This window comes from Bubalus bubalis, chromosome 24 (genome assembly GCF_019923935.1).
Source record: "Bubalus bubalis isolate 160015118507 breed Murrah chromosome 24, NDDB_SH_1, whole genome shotgun sequence".
NCBI classification, from domain to species: domain Eukaryota; kingdom Metazoa; phylum Chordata; class Mammalia; order Artiodactyla; family Bovidae; genus Bubalus; species Bubalus bubalis.
Genome location: NC_059180.1, coordinates 29,047,740 through 29,066,142, shown reverse-complemented (window position 1 = coordinate 29,066,142; position 18,403 = coordinate 29,047,740). Strand labels below are relative to the sequence as shown.

The 18,403-nt window shown below is 37.2% G+C and overlaps 1 protein-coding gene and 1 long non-coding RNA gene across 15 annotated transcripts in view; one reads left to right on the top strand and one right to left on the bottom strand.

Moving 5' to 3' along the window:
• The window catches only part of MRTFB (myocardin related transcription factor B), a 215,104-nt gene that overhangs the window by 171,064 nt on the left and 25,637 nt on the right, over positions 1 to 18,403 (top strand). For all 9 annotated transcript variants that reach the window (XM_044935600.2, XM_044935598.2, XM_044935596.2 and 6 more), the window contains 2 exons: positions 1,749 to 1,910; positions 2,778 to 2,956. In XM_044935600.2, the coding sequence (XP_044791535.2) occupies positions 1,749 to 1,910; positions 2,778 to 2,956 (341 nt within the window). The remainder of the gene's footprint in view (positions 1 to 1,748; positions 1,911 to 2,777; positions 2,957 to 18,403) is intronic.
• The window catches only part of LOC123465332, a 62,520-nt gene continuing 51,432 nt past the window's right edge, over positions 7,316 to 18,403 (bottom strand). Inside the window, exons 2-5 of one of the 6 annotated variants that reach the window (XR_006640553.1) lie at positions 16,036 to 16,098; positions 8,940 to 9,138; positions 7,845 to 7,994; positions 7,316 to 7,705 (exon numbers count right to left, since the gene is read on the bottom strand). This is a non-coding gene — a long non-coding RNA (uncharacterized LOC123465332). The remainder of the gene's footprint in view (positions 7,706 to 7,844; positions 7,995 to 8,939; positions 9,139 to 16,035; positions 16,099 to 18,403) is intronic. The other 5 variants (XR_006640551.1, XR_006640554.1, XR_006640555.1 and 2 more) reach the window with 5 other exon arrangements.

Genomic DNA, 18,403 nt, shown 5'->3' with positions numbered 1-18,403 from the left:
AGTTTAAAAATCTTAAATTTTATCGTTTTTCCCCAAATCTTTATAGTTGTTAGTTGTCCTGATGATGTAACAGTGATTTTTTTTTAATGACTTGCTTTTATCAAGTCATGCCAAAGCATTTAACTCAGGTTTCCAAGAAATAATCATTTTTGAAGTTTATGATTTCCCCGTAACATTTAAATTATGAGTGACGATGGCAATCACAATAGTGACGCGCTGTTCTGTGGACAGCCGAGGTTAATTTTTGGTAAGCACATAAGGTGAAAAGAGAAGTGCTCAGCTGTGCTGAAGGGTAGTTTATTGGCCGTGGGGTCTCAGTGTGCTTTGGGCCTCAGCTAGGACATCTAACCTACAGAATGAAAAACATCAGACAGTCCTGAGGTTACTTACAGGGAGTTTCATTAAAAGATCGTCTACTGAATAATTTAAGGAGCAAGCAACTTTCAATGCAATATTGAGTTAACACCAACAGTCAGACTAAGTATTATTTAGAACAATTTAATAAAATGTTAATGAGCATTACCAGAAACACAGGAATTATGCAAAGTTATGCTGTTTATGAGTTATGATATTTATAGTAGTTTCACATCTATTATACAACTTTATGCATTTGTGGGTACATGAGTTGATGCTTCTATATGACAATTAATTACTATGTAATTGAATGCTCAAGGTTATTTATTCAGAAATAAATACAAATTTTAATTATTATGAAGGACTCTATGCACAGGAATATGATTTGTAGCTTTTCCCACCAACTCCTGCAGAGAAGCTTGTATTCTGAGATACAGTGTCACCCCTTCAAAGAAATGACTTTCCAATGAAGCCAAATCTAAAACTGCAAACTTCTTGAGCATGGACCGCATCTCTCTCCTCTGTATCCCCAGTACCTAATAGATGTGAATTTGACCCTCCTATCATAAATAAGCAATAGCAGCACCTCAGTTTTGGCTTGAGTTCATATTAATTTGAGTCCAAGGACATCCACATTGTGTAGACAATATAAAGCTTTCCAGGACTAGAATGTAAATTGCAGATGGGAGCATTCTCAAGCAGTCGTTGTCTCTCCATAAACAAGTTTACACCAGTTGAAATTAGTTGGCCTGAAATAACATTATGGAATTCAGATTCAGATTAGTCACTCAGTCGTGTCCGACTCTTTGCGACCCCATGAATCGCAGCACGCCAGGCCTCCCTGTCCATCACCAACTCCCGGAGTCCACTGAGACTCACGTCCATCGAGTCAGTGATGCCATCCAGCCATCTCATCCTCTGTCGTCCCCTTCTCCTCCTGCCCCCAACCCCTCCCAGCATCAGAGTCTTTTCCAATGAGTCAACTCTTTGCATGAGGTGGCCAAAGTACTGGAGTTTCAGCTTTAGCATCATTCCTTCCAAAGAAATCCCAGGGCTGATCTCCTTCAGAATGGACTGGTTTGATGTCCCTGTAGTCCAAGGGACTCGCAAGAGTCTTCTCCAACACCACAGTTCAAAAGCATCAATTCTTCAGCGCTCAGCCTTCTTCACAGTCCAACTCTCACATCCATACATGACCACAGGAAAAACCACAGCCTTGACTAGACGAACCTTTGTTGGCAAAATAATGTCTCTGCTTTTGAATATGCTATCTAGGTTGGTCATAACTTTCCTTCCAAGGAGTAAGCATCTTTTAATTTCATGGCTGCAGTCACCATCTTATGGAATAGAGACAGTAATTCAACTAATGATTAAACCTGTGTTTCCTCTTTCAGAAACATTTGCGGAGCCATCCCTGCAGGCTACTCAGATGAAGTTGAAAAGAGCTCGACTAGCTGATGATCTGAATGAAAAGATTGCTCAAAGACCTGGTCCTATGGAGCTGGTAGAGAAAAACATCCTTCCTGTAGACTCCAGTGTTAAGGAAGCAATTATAGGCAAGACTCTCAAATTTTACTGTTTTCTGGGAGACAAAGAAACTTGGAAGTTTTAGATAAGAAAAATCTACTTTTAAAGCCAGCACCAATCATGATTATTGTTTTCTGGGTGATTTAGAAATCAACATTTATACTTATCTCCATAGTATTGTTATTATTAATACTATGTATTATAGGATTAGCACCAGTTAACACAGATATTCCTCTAACAAGAGGTTTAAGTTACCATGACTTATGGGAACTTCGTATTTTGCATTAGTATGAGTTTAAATCTTAGGCAGTCTGTATTCAGTCATTTTATGATTCCATTCAATTCCAAAGAAATGGGCCCCAAAAGGTAAGGTGTCAGTACAGCAGCGCTGCTCCCTGAGGTGGGACTAATCAACAGATACCCCAGTCAGAGCCCCATTTGGCCTCATAATGTTTTTCAACAGTTGGATCCAAGCAAGCTCCGCACATTGTCTTTAGCCGATGTATCTCTTAGGTCAGTCTCCTGGGAAGATCTTCTTCCTCCTTTCTTTCCTTTTTATTTGCTGATGAATGAACTTATTTTGTCCTTTAGTACTTCCACACTCTAGGTTTTTTTGAATGCATTTGCATCCCTAGATGTCATTTAAAAAATCTCTTGTCTCCTGTGTTCCTATCATTAGTAGTCTGATCCAAAGGCTTGATCTGATTCAGGTTCGGTATTTTCCCCCAGGTATTCATCATAGGTAGTTGTGTATTCTCCCACTGAGAAGTACATTATGTCCAACTTTGTTTTTAAACAGCTTTCTTTAGTCCTTATAATGAATAATATTTCTCCTTTTTCATTTTAACGTTAGTATTCCAAGGCCAAGATCAATTAAGAATCACTTCTTTCTTTAGGCGTTGGGAAAGAGGACTATCCCCAAACTCAGGGCGATTTCTCATTTGACGAAGACAGCAGTGATGCTTTGTCTCCGGACCAGCCGGCCAGCCAGGAGTCGCAGGGGTCAGCCGCGTCCCCAAGTGAGCCAAAAGTTAGTGAATCGCCATCTCCTGCGACTACAAACACTCCAGCCCAGGTATTGCTTTTCTTGTTTTTAACCCCTAAACCAAGAAAGTGCCTTGTTTTTTATGTATCTAGGTAATGCATCTTCACCAGAAAAAAAGTCTGAAAGTGCAGAAAAATATAGATTTTTCACATGTAATCCAGCTATTCACATTTTCAGTAGATTCTTACATTTTCAAATTTCTGTTCTGTGTACACATTTTTACTTTACAGTTTTGTAACTCAATTTTTTCATGTAACTGTTTTTTGAGTTACAACTCACACATCATAAAATTCACGCTTTTTTCTTTTTAACCATCTTAGTCGTCTTTAAGTGTACAGGCCTGTAGTCTGTATTCACACTGTTGTGCAGCAGATCTCTAGAAGCTTGTCTTACAAAACTGAAGCTAAATCCATTAAACATCAACTCCCCATCCCCCCAGGCCTGGTAAGTACTTTACTTCAATCTCAATGAATTTGACTACTTTGAATATCTCATATGGCTTATATTATTTAACAGTGTCCTCGGGGTTCATTTATGTTGTAAAATGTGACAAGATCTCTCTCAGTTGTTAAGCTGCATAATATTCCATTTTATGGATATACCACATTTTGTTTATCCATTCATTAGTGAACATGGGGTTGCTTCCATCTCCTGGCTGTTGTGAATAATGATGAGTACACGAGTGTGAAAATCTCTCTTTGAGACCCTGCTTTTAGTTCTTTTGGGCATATACTCAGAAGTGGGATTGTTGGATCATATGGTAGTTCTATTTTTAATTTTTAAGGAACCACCATACTGTTCTCCATACTGGTTGCAACATTTCATACTCCCACCAGCAGTGGAGGAGGAAATGGCAACGCACTGCAGTATTCTTACCTGGAGATTCCCATGGACAGAGGAAGCTGGTGGGCTACAGTCCATAGTGTTGCAAAGAGTCGGACACGACTGAGAGACTAAACCACCACCACCAGCACACACGTGTTCCTATTTCTCCACATCCTCACCAACACTTGTTAATTTCTGTTCTTTTGATAGTAGCTGTTTCAGTGGAATGAGGTGATCTCACTGTGTTTGTTTTTATTGAAGTATAGTTAATTGACAATTTTGTGTTAGTTTCAAGTGGACAGCAAAATGATTGTTATACATATAAATATATATGTGTGTATATATTTTCAGATTCTTTTCCGTTATAGTATTATAAGATATTGAGTATATTCACTGTTTTCTTTTTTTCAATTGGAGTATAGCTGGTTTACACTGCTGTGACTCAGCCATACGTACACTTAGATCCCCTCTCCACAGAGCACCAAGCAGAGTTCCCTGGGCAGTAGATTCTCATTAGTTACCTGTTTAATGCACAGTAGTGTACATGTGTCAGTCCCAACCTCCAAGTTCATCCCACCCCCACCCCTCCTCGGTATCTATACATTTGTCTCTATTTCTACTTTGCAAATCATCTCTACCATTTTTTCTGGATTCCATGCATATGTGTTAATATAAGATACTTGTTTTTCTGGCTTCACTCTTTATGACAGCCTCATGGATTCATCCATGTCTCTGCAAATGGCACAATTTCATTCCCTTTTATGGCTAATAAATAGTCCATTGTATATATGTGCCACATCTTTATCCATTTCTCTGCTGATGGACATTTAGGTGACTTCCAGGTCCTGGCTATTGTAAATACTGCTGCAGTGGACACTGGGGTGCATATATCTTTTTGAATTATGGTTTTCTCTGGGTATATGCCCAGGAGTGGTACTGCTGGGTCATAGGGTAGTTGTATTTTTAGTTTTTTAAGGAACCTCCATACTGATCTCCATATTGGCTGCATCAGTGTACATTCCCACTAACAGTGTAGGAGGGTTCTCTTTCTCCACATCCTCTTCAGCATTTACCATTTGTAAATTTTTTTGATAGTGGCCATTCTGACTCATGTGAGGCGATAGCCTCACTCTAGTTTTGATTTGCGCCATTCTGACTCATGTGAGGCGATAGCCTCACTCTAGTTTTGATTTGCTTTTCTCTGATCATTAGTGATGTTGAGTCTCTTTTAATGTATTTGTTGGCCATCTGTATGTCATCTTTGGAGAAATGTCTATTTAGGTCTTCTGCCCATTGATTGTGATGTCTCACTGTGGTTTTGATTTGCATTTCTCTAATCATTAGTGACATTGAGCATCTTTTCATATGCCTTTGGTCATTTGTATATCATCTTTGGAGAAATCCCTTTTCAAATCCTTTGCTCTCTTTAAAATCAGGTTGCTTTTCTGTTGTTGAGTCGTAGGAGTTCTTTATATGTTCTCGATATTAACCCCTTATTAGATATATGATTTGCAAATACTCTCACCCATCTTTTCACTCTGTTGACAGTAACCTTTAATGAACAGATGTTTTTAAGTTTGATCTAGTCCTCTTTGTGTATTTTTGGTTATGTGACCTGTGTTTTTGGTGTCAGACTAAGAAATCATTGCCATAATTTGGTGTCATAAATTAGATTGTTTTGGATTGATTGGATCCTGTTTTCTTCTAAGATTTTCATAGTTTGGGGGTCTTACATTTAGGTCTTTAATCGATTTTCATTTTTGTATGTAAGATAAAGATCCAACTTCATTCTTTTGCATCTGGATATCCAGTTTTCCCCAACACCATTTGTTGAAAAGATTGTTCCATCCCCACCGAATGGTCTTGGCACAGTTGTCAAAGATCATTTGGTCATATATAAGACAGTGTATTTACATGCTTTCTATTCTTTTGCATTGGCCTGTATCATTTTGATTACTAGAGCTTCGTAGTAAATTTTGAAATCAGGAAGTGTGAGATCTTCAAATTTTATTCTTCTTCAAGATGATTTTGGCTACTTGGGGTCCCTTGATATTCTATGTTAATGTTAGGATGAATTTTTCTATTTCTGTTAAAAAAAAAAAAAAAGGCACTGGGAAAATTCAACCTTTTAAAGTGTGTAATTCAGTGCTTACTAGTATATTCACAGATTTGTGCAACTCTCACACTGATTCCAGAACACTTTCATCTTTCCCAAAAGAAGCCCGTACATATCAGCAGTCACTCCACTTGGCCCTAAGCAACCATCAATATACTTTCTGTCTGGATTTACCTATTCCAGACATTTTTTTGTAATAAATTCTGGAATCATACAATATATCATCATTTGTGATGGGCTTCTTTCGCTTAGGTGTAATGTTTTTAAGGTTCATCCATGTTGTAGCATGTATCAGTACCTCATCCCTTGTTGTGGCTGAGTAATATTCCATTGTGTTGATATACCACATTTTGTTTATTCATCAGTTAGTGGACATTTGCTATTATGACTAATGGTGCTGTGAACACTGTAGACAAGTTTTTACATGGACATATGTTTTCACTTTTCTTGGGTATATATCTTGGAGTGGAATTGCTGTGGCATATGGTAACCTTATGTGTACCTTGCTTGTATACCTTAGTATTTAACTGAACTGATACACCGTCTCTCTATTAACCAATTCCTTATTGTTGGTTAGTGGTGTTTTAGTCACTAATTCATGTCCAACTCGTGGGATCTCATGGACTATAGCCCACCAGGCTTCTCTGTCCATGGGATTTTCCAGGCAAGAATACTAGAGTGGGTTGCATTCCCTTCTCCAGGGGATCATCCCAACCCAGGGATCAAACCCCCGTCTCCTGCATTGCAGGCACATTCTTTAACAACTGAGATGGGAAATCCCTACAGTTGTTTCCTATTTTTCACTACACCCTGGTTTGTGGGCACTAATTATCTCTTTGAATAATTACTAGATACTAAATGAATTTGAAACCTTATGTTAGGCAAAAGGTAGGCACTTCAACTGCCTTCCAAGAAAGAGTTCCACGGTGACTATGTCTTTACCACAAATAGGTAATATCATTACTTCAAACTCTGCACGCTGGAGACTGGAATGTTTTATTTGGCTGCTTGATTTTGGTTATACTGAATTTATTCAACAAATACTTATCAAGCACCTACTATGCATCAGATTATATATGAGTATTCAATCTAGTGCATGGAAAAGAATCTAATATTTTTTAATAATTGCATTGGAAATTCACATTTATTTCATCAATGAGTGTTTGTGTTTCTTTTGGTTTTATAAGAACTCTGATGCTGCACATAATTTGTTTTTCCTCTTTATCATGTTTTTCCCTTATTGAAATTTTAATAGTATTTAGTTATTTTAAAAGTCAAGACTATTGAACTACTTAATGTGATGGGTCAAGTTCAGTAGAAAATGTTCTTACTAAAACCAAGCATCATAGAATTTTTGAATTGTACAGGAATTTAGCAATTATCTGGCCTCACCCTTTCACCAGGGGAGGCCTCAGTTCAGAGCAGTATGGAAGTTTGGGGATTAAAAATGTTTGGATATTTTCTTACAGCATTTCTTCTCATTCATGAATATCTATTTGTTAGGGACTGTATGCTTCAACATTATCTTCTTTACTGCATTTATCACCATTATCTGAAATAGAGGTGTGTATCTTTAACACCTAGCACAGGGCCTGGTACAGAAAGAGTGATTAGTTGAATTCAGCACCATGAGCACTAACTAATGCCAGCTTGTAGAAGCAGTATGTCTCCCATACTGCTTCTGCATCCCATGTATGTCTTCTGTACTGCATCCCGTGATGCCAGCCTGTCTCCCACTTGGAACCATCAGAAGTAGTCGGAGCAGCTACACTTTATACTCTCTTGTCAGAGTTTACAGGGCAAGTGTGACTGGCCCCTCAGCTTCATTGGAACCTGACCTGGAAGAAAGATGAGGGTCAGTGACCAGCCCCTACTGTTCTTACATACTGGCTGCACCCTGGTTTTAAGCTTTAAAAATAGGGCTAAAAAGAATGTCAAATATGCAAGTTAATACCATTAGAAAAGAGTTCTACTTACCCATTTGGGTTGTCTGTTCTCTGTTTCTGTCTGAGTAGGTCAGGACATCAGACAGCTATTAGCATGGTCTTAGCTTTTAGTAACAGAGAATTTCTGTCACCTCAGCTATCTGCCTGGTAACAGCTTCATGACGGTTCCACCTGTAAGAAACTGTAAGTTTATAAGTGAGAAACTTCAGTCAGAGGCAGTCCCACCAGTGGGTTGACATTCCAGAATTCCTTGAAGGAAAAACGGAAGGGAGAACAATTGTGTTTCTTGAAGAATAAATACAGCCTATTGCCAGGGCAGCACACATGAAGCCTGGGGTCATTCATGAACTTAAACATTAATTTTCATAACACTCTTTAGTGTTGCTCCAATGCCACTTCTGTCTGCTTTTTATTTGTCACTAGTGCCTTTGGAAAAAGACCCACTTTAGAGAATGGTACATTTCCTACTTATACATTCAAGTAAAAGAGCCTAGAATCAGGGCTGGCTACGGCACCTTTCCCATTACATAATTCCTATACTGTATACCTGGAAACCTTCTTAAATTGTGTGTCCTTTATAAAATTCCCTTTCAGTATTTTACTATTTATAAATAAGGAATCTGACAAAGATTCTTAATATTATACACTTTATTCATGTAATTAAATAAGCATCTCCATGTTAACTGTACTGTACTGATGTCAGAGAAAGATAATCCTCAAGTAGGATTGTAAGTATGTTGTAGATATTTGTTTTTCTCTTTTTAATCAACTACAGAGGCCAATTTTATGATGCCTGTAAAGTCTGTGGGTTTTGTGTCTAGAAGTGATAATTATGTTTTGCTTTGGGAAATTCTGTACTTTATTTTCACTGTTATCTCATGTTTGTTTTTAAAATTTGTCTAGATATCTCACTTGATATATAGGTAAAATGTATTAATCTTCCTAAATATAATTACTTTCACATTTATAGTTTAAGGGAAAGGATCAGTACCTGAGGGACTTCCCAGGTGGCACTAATGGTAGAGAACCCGCCTGCCACATCTGCAACGTAAGAGGTGTGGGTTTGATCCATGGGTCGGGAAGATCCCCTGTAGGAGGAAACGGCAACCCATTCCAGTATTCTTACCTAGAGAATCCCATGGACAGAGGAGCCTCTCAGGCTACAGTCCTTAGGGTCGCACAGACTCAGACACGACTGAAGCAGTTTTGCATGCATGCAGATCAATACCTGAAAACATTGCTTCTCATTAGACATCAAGTTTCCAGAGAGCAGGCATAGGCCCTCATTTTGTTTTGGATGTTCTTTGAGATTCTGAGTTTTTAATCTTTAAAATGGAAATTCAGTATAGGAGTTTGATGGTGAATTTAATTACTATAGACCAGTGGTCCTCAAATTGCCTGTAGTGAAGGGATATGTTTGTTTTTTTTACATAGTTTAATTTCCAATGTACTGTGGACTAATCCTTTTGTAATATAAAGTAAAAGTGCAGTGACATCAGCTTTCCTAAGACTTCTGTCCTTGTCACTGGCAGGTAGCTGAGGTCCACAGACCATACTTTTGAGTGGCTCTGACATAGATTTCACTTGTTTACAAATGAACCAGGTTTTTCTCATATGGTGATTGATCATCATTTTATGCTACACATTTAATTCTGTGGCTTAAACATATTTTTCTAATTTTCCTGTTCAGTTCTTTTCTTGGCCTCATATAAAGTCCAAGACTTATTCAGGGAATTTCCTTAAGGTTCTTTAAAAGTTATACTTCTGGATAATTAGTTGAGAGAAAATTAGGCTCAAGATTTCTATATGCCTTGCTTTATTGCAAAATGTCTCATGACATATAGTCTCCTTAATTCTTTTTCAGAACACACAGATAGATACCAGAAGTTTAAGTCCTACAGGAAAAGTATTCAAATAAAAGAAACATTTCCTCCAAAAATTTTTTTTAACACATAACATCTAGACAAAAAACATTTTTCAGGCACTTTTACAATCCCAGTGCTAAAAAGCTAATGACCTCACAATGTGAACAATATACCACTACATCCTTCCTTCAAAATGTAAATTCTTTGAAATATGTATTTCTGTGTGGTCTGTAAAGAGACTAAAACTGCTTTTCCTTGGACTTTTGTCTTTTAATTCTGATCAAAGTACATCTGGAAAGGAATTTGCCAAAATATTAATAAAGGACACATCACATACCAGAGCTCTGTTTTACGCTGAGGCAACTCGTGAACAATGGAAAGCTGTAGAAAATTAAGAACAGCAAGCCACACGTGTGTACCAGGAGCAGTGACACTGGTCCTTTTAACTGGAGGACTTTTTTTCTCTCGGTGATTTCTTAAGTCATTTAAATAATCATTTATTATAAACACCCAGATGTTTAACTGTAAGTATGATCTGACAGGATCTGTGTTCATTTTCAAATTCAAAGTAGTACTGAAAGGAACCTTGTTCATCTCTTATTCTGTATCTTCAAGAACACAAGCTTAAGGGAATTTGGTAAAATATTTTTTCCCATTGTTTCAAGTAATGTTCAGGTAGATGACCATTTGCCAGATAACAGAAATTTTAGGTTTAAGCTAACAAAGAGAATGAGCAAGGTCTAATATGTAAGCCCAGGTACACATATAGTAAATAATCAAAGTTAGACTAGCTTTCTTTGCAAATATTTATCAATAAAGGCCTGAGTAGAACAAAGACATTGACTGTAATTTCTATTATTACTCCTTCAATTATGCTTTTTATAACTTACATATCATGAGGAAGGAGTCTGCCACTATTCATAGAGTTTTGAGCTGAGTTCCAACGTTAACTGTGAAATTGTTTTCCATCCCAGTTCTTGACTCAGTTCTGTGACCAACAGGAAAGTGCCTAAAATAGTGCGTTATGCAGAATAGGCCTTTCTCATTTATTAATAAATAAATCTTTATTGAATATAATTGAGATGATGATAAAAATAATGGCCAATGTTTGCGGAGCGCTTAAGTGTCGTTCAGGCACTGAACAACTTACTTCGCATGTATTATCTGGGGCAGATGTCATGAAAAAGCATCTGTCTGGCCTGTATAGGATTTGAACTAATGACTTAGTTCTAATTAGGCCAACAGTGTGATACTTTTCCAGCACATCATCCTGTGTTATCCTGTTATGACTGATAGTGACAACTATTATTTCTATTGCCTAAGAAGTACATACATAACATTTTTTTGTCTACTGTACAATCTCACATAGTTCAGATACCAAAAATGAATAACAGTAATTTTATTATTTATTATACTTTCACATTCTGACCCCTAAGAGGTACTTTAACCAACTTGTGAATCACCAACATGGTCACACCAAGGTTGTAGTAGACATTCCATGTGATTCTGTAGAATATAATAAATAATAATAAATAATATGTGACAACTTTATAAAGAGGACTGTATTTTTAAAAAGTGGACATTGGCTCTAGGTTTTCCAAAGTTGATCCTGAAGTATATGAAATTGTTATGAAGTTACCACCAAAAGTAACAAATTCATTAATGATTAGAATAGTTGGTCCTCTGACTAATCACTCTTCTGCTGTGTGGTTCTACTTTATAATCATTAATATTATTAGTTATAATTGAACTATAAAAAATCAGAAATACTAAATGAATAGATTCACATTGAGATTATTACACATATATCTGCATACTTACCACCATCTCACTATGAAAGATAATACACATCAACAAAGGAAGGTCCAGGCCCTCATTCTCTCACAGAAGCAGTAAGTAAACCACAGGCTAAAATAATTTTATAGAGCTCTGGAAACCAGTCAGAAATCTACATCAACCAAACACCCAATTAAGAAAAAGCCACATTCAGAAACATAGAACATGCCATGGTGTTTTCACTCATCCTTTCCCACTCTTAACGTGGCACAAAGGAAGTCGCCCAATACCCAGTTCCCTCCCTCAGGATGGAAGGAGTAGAGCAGAACTTGTTAGCAGTATTCTGGCCTGTTGTGGGCTAGTTGAGGAACTAGTTTCTGATTTGTTTGACTCAGACTGGGGAAAGTGCATAATTTGGATCTCAGGCTAGCAGAAGCTACAGAAGGTAGTGGCAGGAGCCATTATCATGTGAAAACTGTAGAGTAACCGCAGACCCACAGACACCTGAGGGCAGCATATTACAGATCAAAGAATGCAATGAAAGTGTTAGTTGCTCAGTCTTGTCAGATTCTTTGTGGCCCCATGGACAGTAGCCCACTAGGCTCCTCTGTCCTTGTTATTTCCCAGGCAAAGGAGTGAGTTGCCATGTCCTTCTCCAGGGGATGTTCCAAACTGAGGGAATACAATAGAACTCTTAATGCCCAGAGAAGTCATGATGAGACTCTGGGAAATGAAGACATGAAAGGCCCATAAAATTAGTTAAGGTCTTCAACAACTGTCTGCAAAGACTGGGAGAGGTGGATGTTTTTTGCATGCCCAATTTTAAACCAAAGATGAAACCAAAAGAAAAAAAACAGTCATACAAAGCAACAGGGAAATATAGCCCATTCAAAGCAACAAAATAATCTCTAGAAACTATCCCTGAAGAAACATGTCAGACTTCCTAAACAAAGACTTTAAATAAAACTCTTAAACATGCTCAAAAAGCTAAAGGAAAACACAAGCAATGAACTGAAAGAAATCAGGGAAACAATATATGAACAAAATGAAAATATCAACAAAAATTGTTTTTAAAAATTCATGGAGCTGAAAAATACACTAACTGAACTGAAAAGTCCATCAGAGGGGTTCAACAGCAGACTCAGACAGCAAGCTTGAAGACAGATCATTTGAAATTATGGAGTCTAAGGATAAAGAGAATGAAAAAAGTAAACAGAGCCTAAGGGACATGTGAGATACCATCAAGCTGATCCATTGGAGCATTATGGCAGAGAATTAATGTAAGAATGATGGCCCAAAACTTTGCAAATTTGAGGCAAGAAATGGACTTATGAACCCAAGAAGCTCAATGAACTCCAAAGAGAATAAATCCAAAGAGATTCATACTGCTGCTGCTGCTAAGTCGCCTCAGTCGTGTCCGACTCTGTGCCACCCCATAGACGGCAGCTCACCAGGCTCCCCCATCCCTGGGATTCTCCAGGCAAGAACACTGGAGTGGGTTGCCATTTCCTTCTCCAATGCATGAGAGTGCAAAGTGAAAGTGAAGTCGCTCAGTTGTGTCCGACTCTTAGCGACCCTCATGGACTGCAGCTTACCAGGCTCCTCCGTCCATGGGATTTTCCAGGCAAGAGTACTGGAGTGGGTTGCATGCTGAGACACATTATATAATCAAACTATCAAAAGTCAAAGGCAGAATCTTAACAGCAGCAAGAAAAGTCACTTGTCGCATGTAAGAGGAAATTCCCCAGTAAAAATATAAGTGGATTTCTCAGAAGAACACTGCAGGCCAGAAGACATATTTGGATGATATGAAAATTTGTCAACCAAGAACTCTATGTCAGCCAAACTGTCCTTCATAACTGAGTGAGAAATTAAAACAACAAAGCCAGACAAATATCAAAGGAGTTCATTATCATTACACTTGCCCTATAAGAATGGCTAGAGAGTCCTTAAGTTGAAATGAACGGATGCTAGACAGTTAACTCAAAGCCATTCAGAAACATGAAGTTCTTTGGTAAAAAGTAAATACATGGACAAATATAAGGAATGGTATTATTATAATTTCTGTATATAACTCCACTTTTTACTTTCTATGGGATTTAAGCAATTTAAGCAACAGATGCACAAAAAATTATAAATCTGTTAATAACTGCATAATATATAATGATGTAATTTGTGACAATAATAATATAAAGTGGGGAGGTGTGGCTATAAAAGTAGTTCTTGTATATAACTGAAATTGGTATCAATATAAGTTAGATGTCATAGCTTTAGGATGTTATGTGTAATTCACATGGTAACAACAAAGAAAATATCTATAGGATGTGTATCTATAGGAAATGAGAAAGGAATCACTGCAAAAAGTCAACCAAACACACAAGTGTAAAGACATGCTTATGGATTAGAAAATTTAACATTGTGCTGATGTCAGTACTACCGAAAAGCAATCCATGGATTCAGTACAATTCCTATCAAAATCCCAATCACAAAACAGTGTGGTTTAGGCATAAAGAGACACATAGACCAATGGAACAGAATCGAAAACCCAGAAATAAGTCTTCACATATATGGTCAAATGATTTTAAGATTTTAAGTGTCAAGGTCACCCAGTCTCAAGGAAACAGGACAGTCTTTTCAACAAACAGTGTTAAGAAAACTGGATGTCCACATGCAAAAGAGTGAAGTTGGATCCTTACCTAACACCATATATGAAGATTAACTCAAAATGATCAAAGACCTGAACATAAGAGCTGCTGCTAAGTCACTTCAGTCGTGTCCGATTCTGTGTGACCCCATAGATGGCAGCCCACCAGGCTCCCCCGTCCTTGGGATTCTCCAGGCAAGAACACTGGAGTGGGTTGCCATTTCCTTCTCCAGAACATAAGAGTAGAACTGTTAAAATCTCTGAGGAGGTGGGGAGGAATAGGAGAAAGCCTCATGACACTGAATTTGACAATGATTTCTTAAATATGACACCAGGCAACAAAAGAATAAATAGATAATTAGGCTTCATCAAAATTAAAACCTGCATCAAAGCACACTATCAACAGAGTGAAAAGCAACCCACAGCATGAGAGAAAAAAAATCTGCAAATCATGTATCCAGTAAGGGGCTAATATTCAGAATATGTAAAGAACTCTCACAAATAACAGGAAAAAAAAACTGATTTTTAAATGGGCAAAGGACTTGCATAAACATTTCTTCAAAGAGGATATATAAAGACCAACAAACAAATGAAATGATATTCAACAACACTAATCACTAGAGATGCAACTCAAAACCACAATGAGATATCACCTCATACCATTAGAATAGCAGATATCAAAATGAACAGAAATTAACAGGTTGTCAGCGAGGATGTGGAAAAATTAGAACCCTTGTTCACTGTTGGTGGAATTGTGAAATAAATGGTGCAAATTGCTATAGAAAATGGTATGGCAGTTTCTCAAAAAGTGAAAAACAAAATTACCTTATCAGCAATTTCATTTATGGGTATATGGCCAAAAGAACTAAAGCAGTGATTTGAACATCAGTTTGTACACCCATGCTCCTAGCAGTATTAAAAGTAACCCATGTGTCCATCAACAAATGAATGGATAAACAAAATGTGGTATACATACAGTGGAGTATTACTCAGCCTTAAAAAGAAGGAAATTCTCCATGGCTGATTCATGTCAATGTATGGCAAGAACCACTACAATACTGCAAAGTAATTAGCCCCCAATTAAAAGAAATAAATAAATTTTTAAAAAAGAAGGAAATTCTGACACAAGCTACAAAATGGATTAACCTTGAGGACACGGTACTAAGTGAAATAAGCCATCCACGAAAAGAAAGATGTATGATTCCACTCTAAATGTAGTTAAATTTATACATATAGAAAGTAGATGGTGGTTTCTGGGGAGAGGGGAGAATGGAATATTGTTGTTCATTGAGCACAGAGTTTCAGTTAGGGATGATGAAAAAGTTCTGAAAACGAATAGTAGTGATTGTTGCAGAACAGTGTGGATATATTTAATGACATACAGTTACATACTTTAAAATGGTTTAATTGGTACATTTTATCTTACATATATTTTACCATCATTTTTAAAAATAATAGATTTTTTAAAATGAGTGACGCATGTCAGCCCTCACTACTATCAGGTATTCAAGCACCACCCGAACATCCTCTAGCTACCATGCCAGTGGATTTTAATGTTCAGCTGTTTTTTTCTATAAATGACATGCTTAAACTTACAGCTATGTAATACAGAAACAAGGGGTCAGTGTTAGGTGATCTGTTATAACAAAGCTGGAATTTTACATAAACTATCCATCTGGTAAATATACAAAGCATATATTTTTGATTTGTATTTGACTCATTTTATCTGAGGCTTGGAATATGGAAATATTTAAAGAATAATTGCATTTTGAATCTCTTATTTGCATATTGTCCTCTTAAGATCTCTGCTACATCCTAAGTTGAAAACACATTTATTGTAGATTTAAAGTCTACAGTACAAAACGCTTTTGTTTTTAAATATCTAGCTTCTATCCCTCCAGATTGTATAAAGAAATTCTCATGAAAAAGGAACTCACCAGAGATGAATGATTGGTCTTTGGCAAGTGTATTGTCTTTTCAGAAGGAGGCGGTGCAGATACCTGGAACATTATAAAACTCTAATCAGCTTAAACACTTGCTCTGAACTTACTTTTTTCTTTTGTAGCAAACTTTTCTATAGTGATTTCTAATATGAGAAAGAAAGTGAAGTCACTCAGTCGAGTCCAACTCTTTGCGACCCCATGGACTGTAGCCCACCAGGCTTCTCCGTCCATGGGATTTTCCAGGCAAGAATACTGGAGTGGGTTGCCATTTCCTTCTCCAGTCTTTAATATTTGAAGTGCTTTCTTTTGAGTTTTATGTAAAGTGTAAATATCCATCATTAAAAAATAGTGTTTTCCTGATATTTCATGCTAAAATGACAACCATTGTCATGAGACCAGAAGTTGTGAAAAAAACAGTGTATCAGATCCAATAAAACAAAGCAAAGTTTGCAACTTTTTTTTTTTTTTTGAGAAAAGATTCTCAATCATTTTGAGATTAAATTTTTAATAGTCCATAAGGTGAATTTAGATCTTGATGTCGATGAAGCATTAAGATTTTAACATATTGCTCAATTTACTGTGGAACAAAATAAATGTGGTATCCTCTATGCCTTGGATATTCTTTTAGTCCTTTTTGGAATACTTTGATTTCAAAAATAATAATATTGAGACTTTTGGGGTAATTCTAGCCACTGGAATTCCAACATCTAGATATATGAAGGAAGATGGGAGCGTAGGGGAGGTGGAGGTTTCCTTTCTAAGGCACATAAAAAAAGACCAGCAATATGTAAAGAAGCATTTAGATGTTTCTCCCTTTTTAACCAGAATTTATCTTCCCATTAGGTAAAATTAACAATCATTTTATCTCAGTTGAGTTATGCAGGAGGGAGTCTGTGGTTTTCTAGATAGCAGAGTCAAACTAAAATGCCAAAAAAGCTAAAAGATGGGAGCATTAAGGCGGAAGTCAATCAGACAAGGTCTAGAAATAGAGGCCATACATTTTCATAAATATTACAGTTGATACCACATTTATTAAGACTGCTCTCTAATAAATCATTACTATCATATCAGTCAATAGGGGATAGACTGGTAAAATAGCTTGCTAGGTTAGTAGAATTTATCTGCAAGGAAATATATATATATATATATATTTCAAAATTCAAATAGCTGGTTCTGCTTCATATGCCAGTTATTTAATAGCCAAAGAATGTTCTTCCCCTGTGTGAAAACTGACCCAAAGATATGTATTCGTGTTTCCAAAATAACAAAAAAAAGGACATGAAAGAGAAATAGGTGACATAAAGCTACATTCTTTAAAGCAGTGATCAGCAGGTCATCATCATTCACTGCACGTCAGAGGTTCACTGAGGAGCCAGCCATCTCAGGGCTCTTTGGGGACAGAAGTCACCCTGGAACATAGGTGTCAAGACTCATGGAGGAGTCCCTTCATTTCTGTTTGAAGATGAAATTGAGTGTGGCCACCTTTAAAAAGTCGTCTTTGGTATCGTCAACACTTACTGTTAACTAATAGTTACTTATAAACGTAAATCAATGACAAAGTGAAAACACAGTTCAGGGAGAGAAGTAACATGGGCACGGACACCTGACTGCACCCACCCACATCTCCCAGGCTCGTCGGGCCTGGAGTGACCCAGCATGGGTAACGCCACCAGGAACTTCCATTAACCCATTAAACAAATATTTATTGAGTAACTAGTATGTGCCAGACAGTAAAGAATCTGCCTGCAATGCAGGAGACGCAGGAGACTTGGGTGTGATCCCTGGGTTGGGAAGATCCCCTGAAGAAGGGAATGGCAACCCACGCCAGTATTCCTGCCTAGAGAATTCCATGGACAGAAGAGCCTAGCAGGCTACACAGTCCATGAGATTGCAAAGAGTCAGACATGACTAAGCAACTTCAGACCAGATGAGACAGTATGTGCCAAGCTTCATATTTCTTGCAGCTAATAGCCCTCTGAGTTTTCAGGTCATTTATTTTAAGGAGGGAAAATACAGTTTGCTATTTTTAAACCCGAATACTTCAACAAGAGAACTGATTTTGATTGTTGTAATGAATTTGAGAGTTGTTCAGGGAAATAGAAATGATAAAGACATTTTCTCTTAAGGCAAGGTCCAAGTAGTAATCAATATGCAACATTTAGCTGATTTATTATAACAGTACTCTCTCTTTCCAGTAAATGAATACTTACACTGTACTTACAGAAGATTGCTGGTGGGAATAGTTTTTTGGGGCTGCTGATGCTTCCTTTATTAATATATGACCCCAAATTGAGATTCCGTAATTGCTGAATTTGGCCTAGGCAACAAATTCACTTCTTGCTTTAAGTGTGAGGGGACTGTC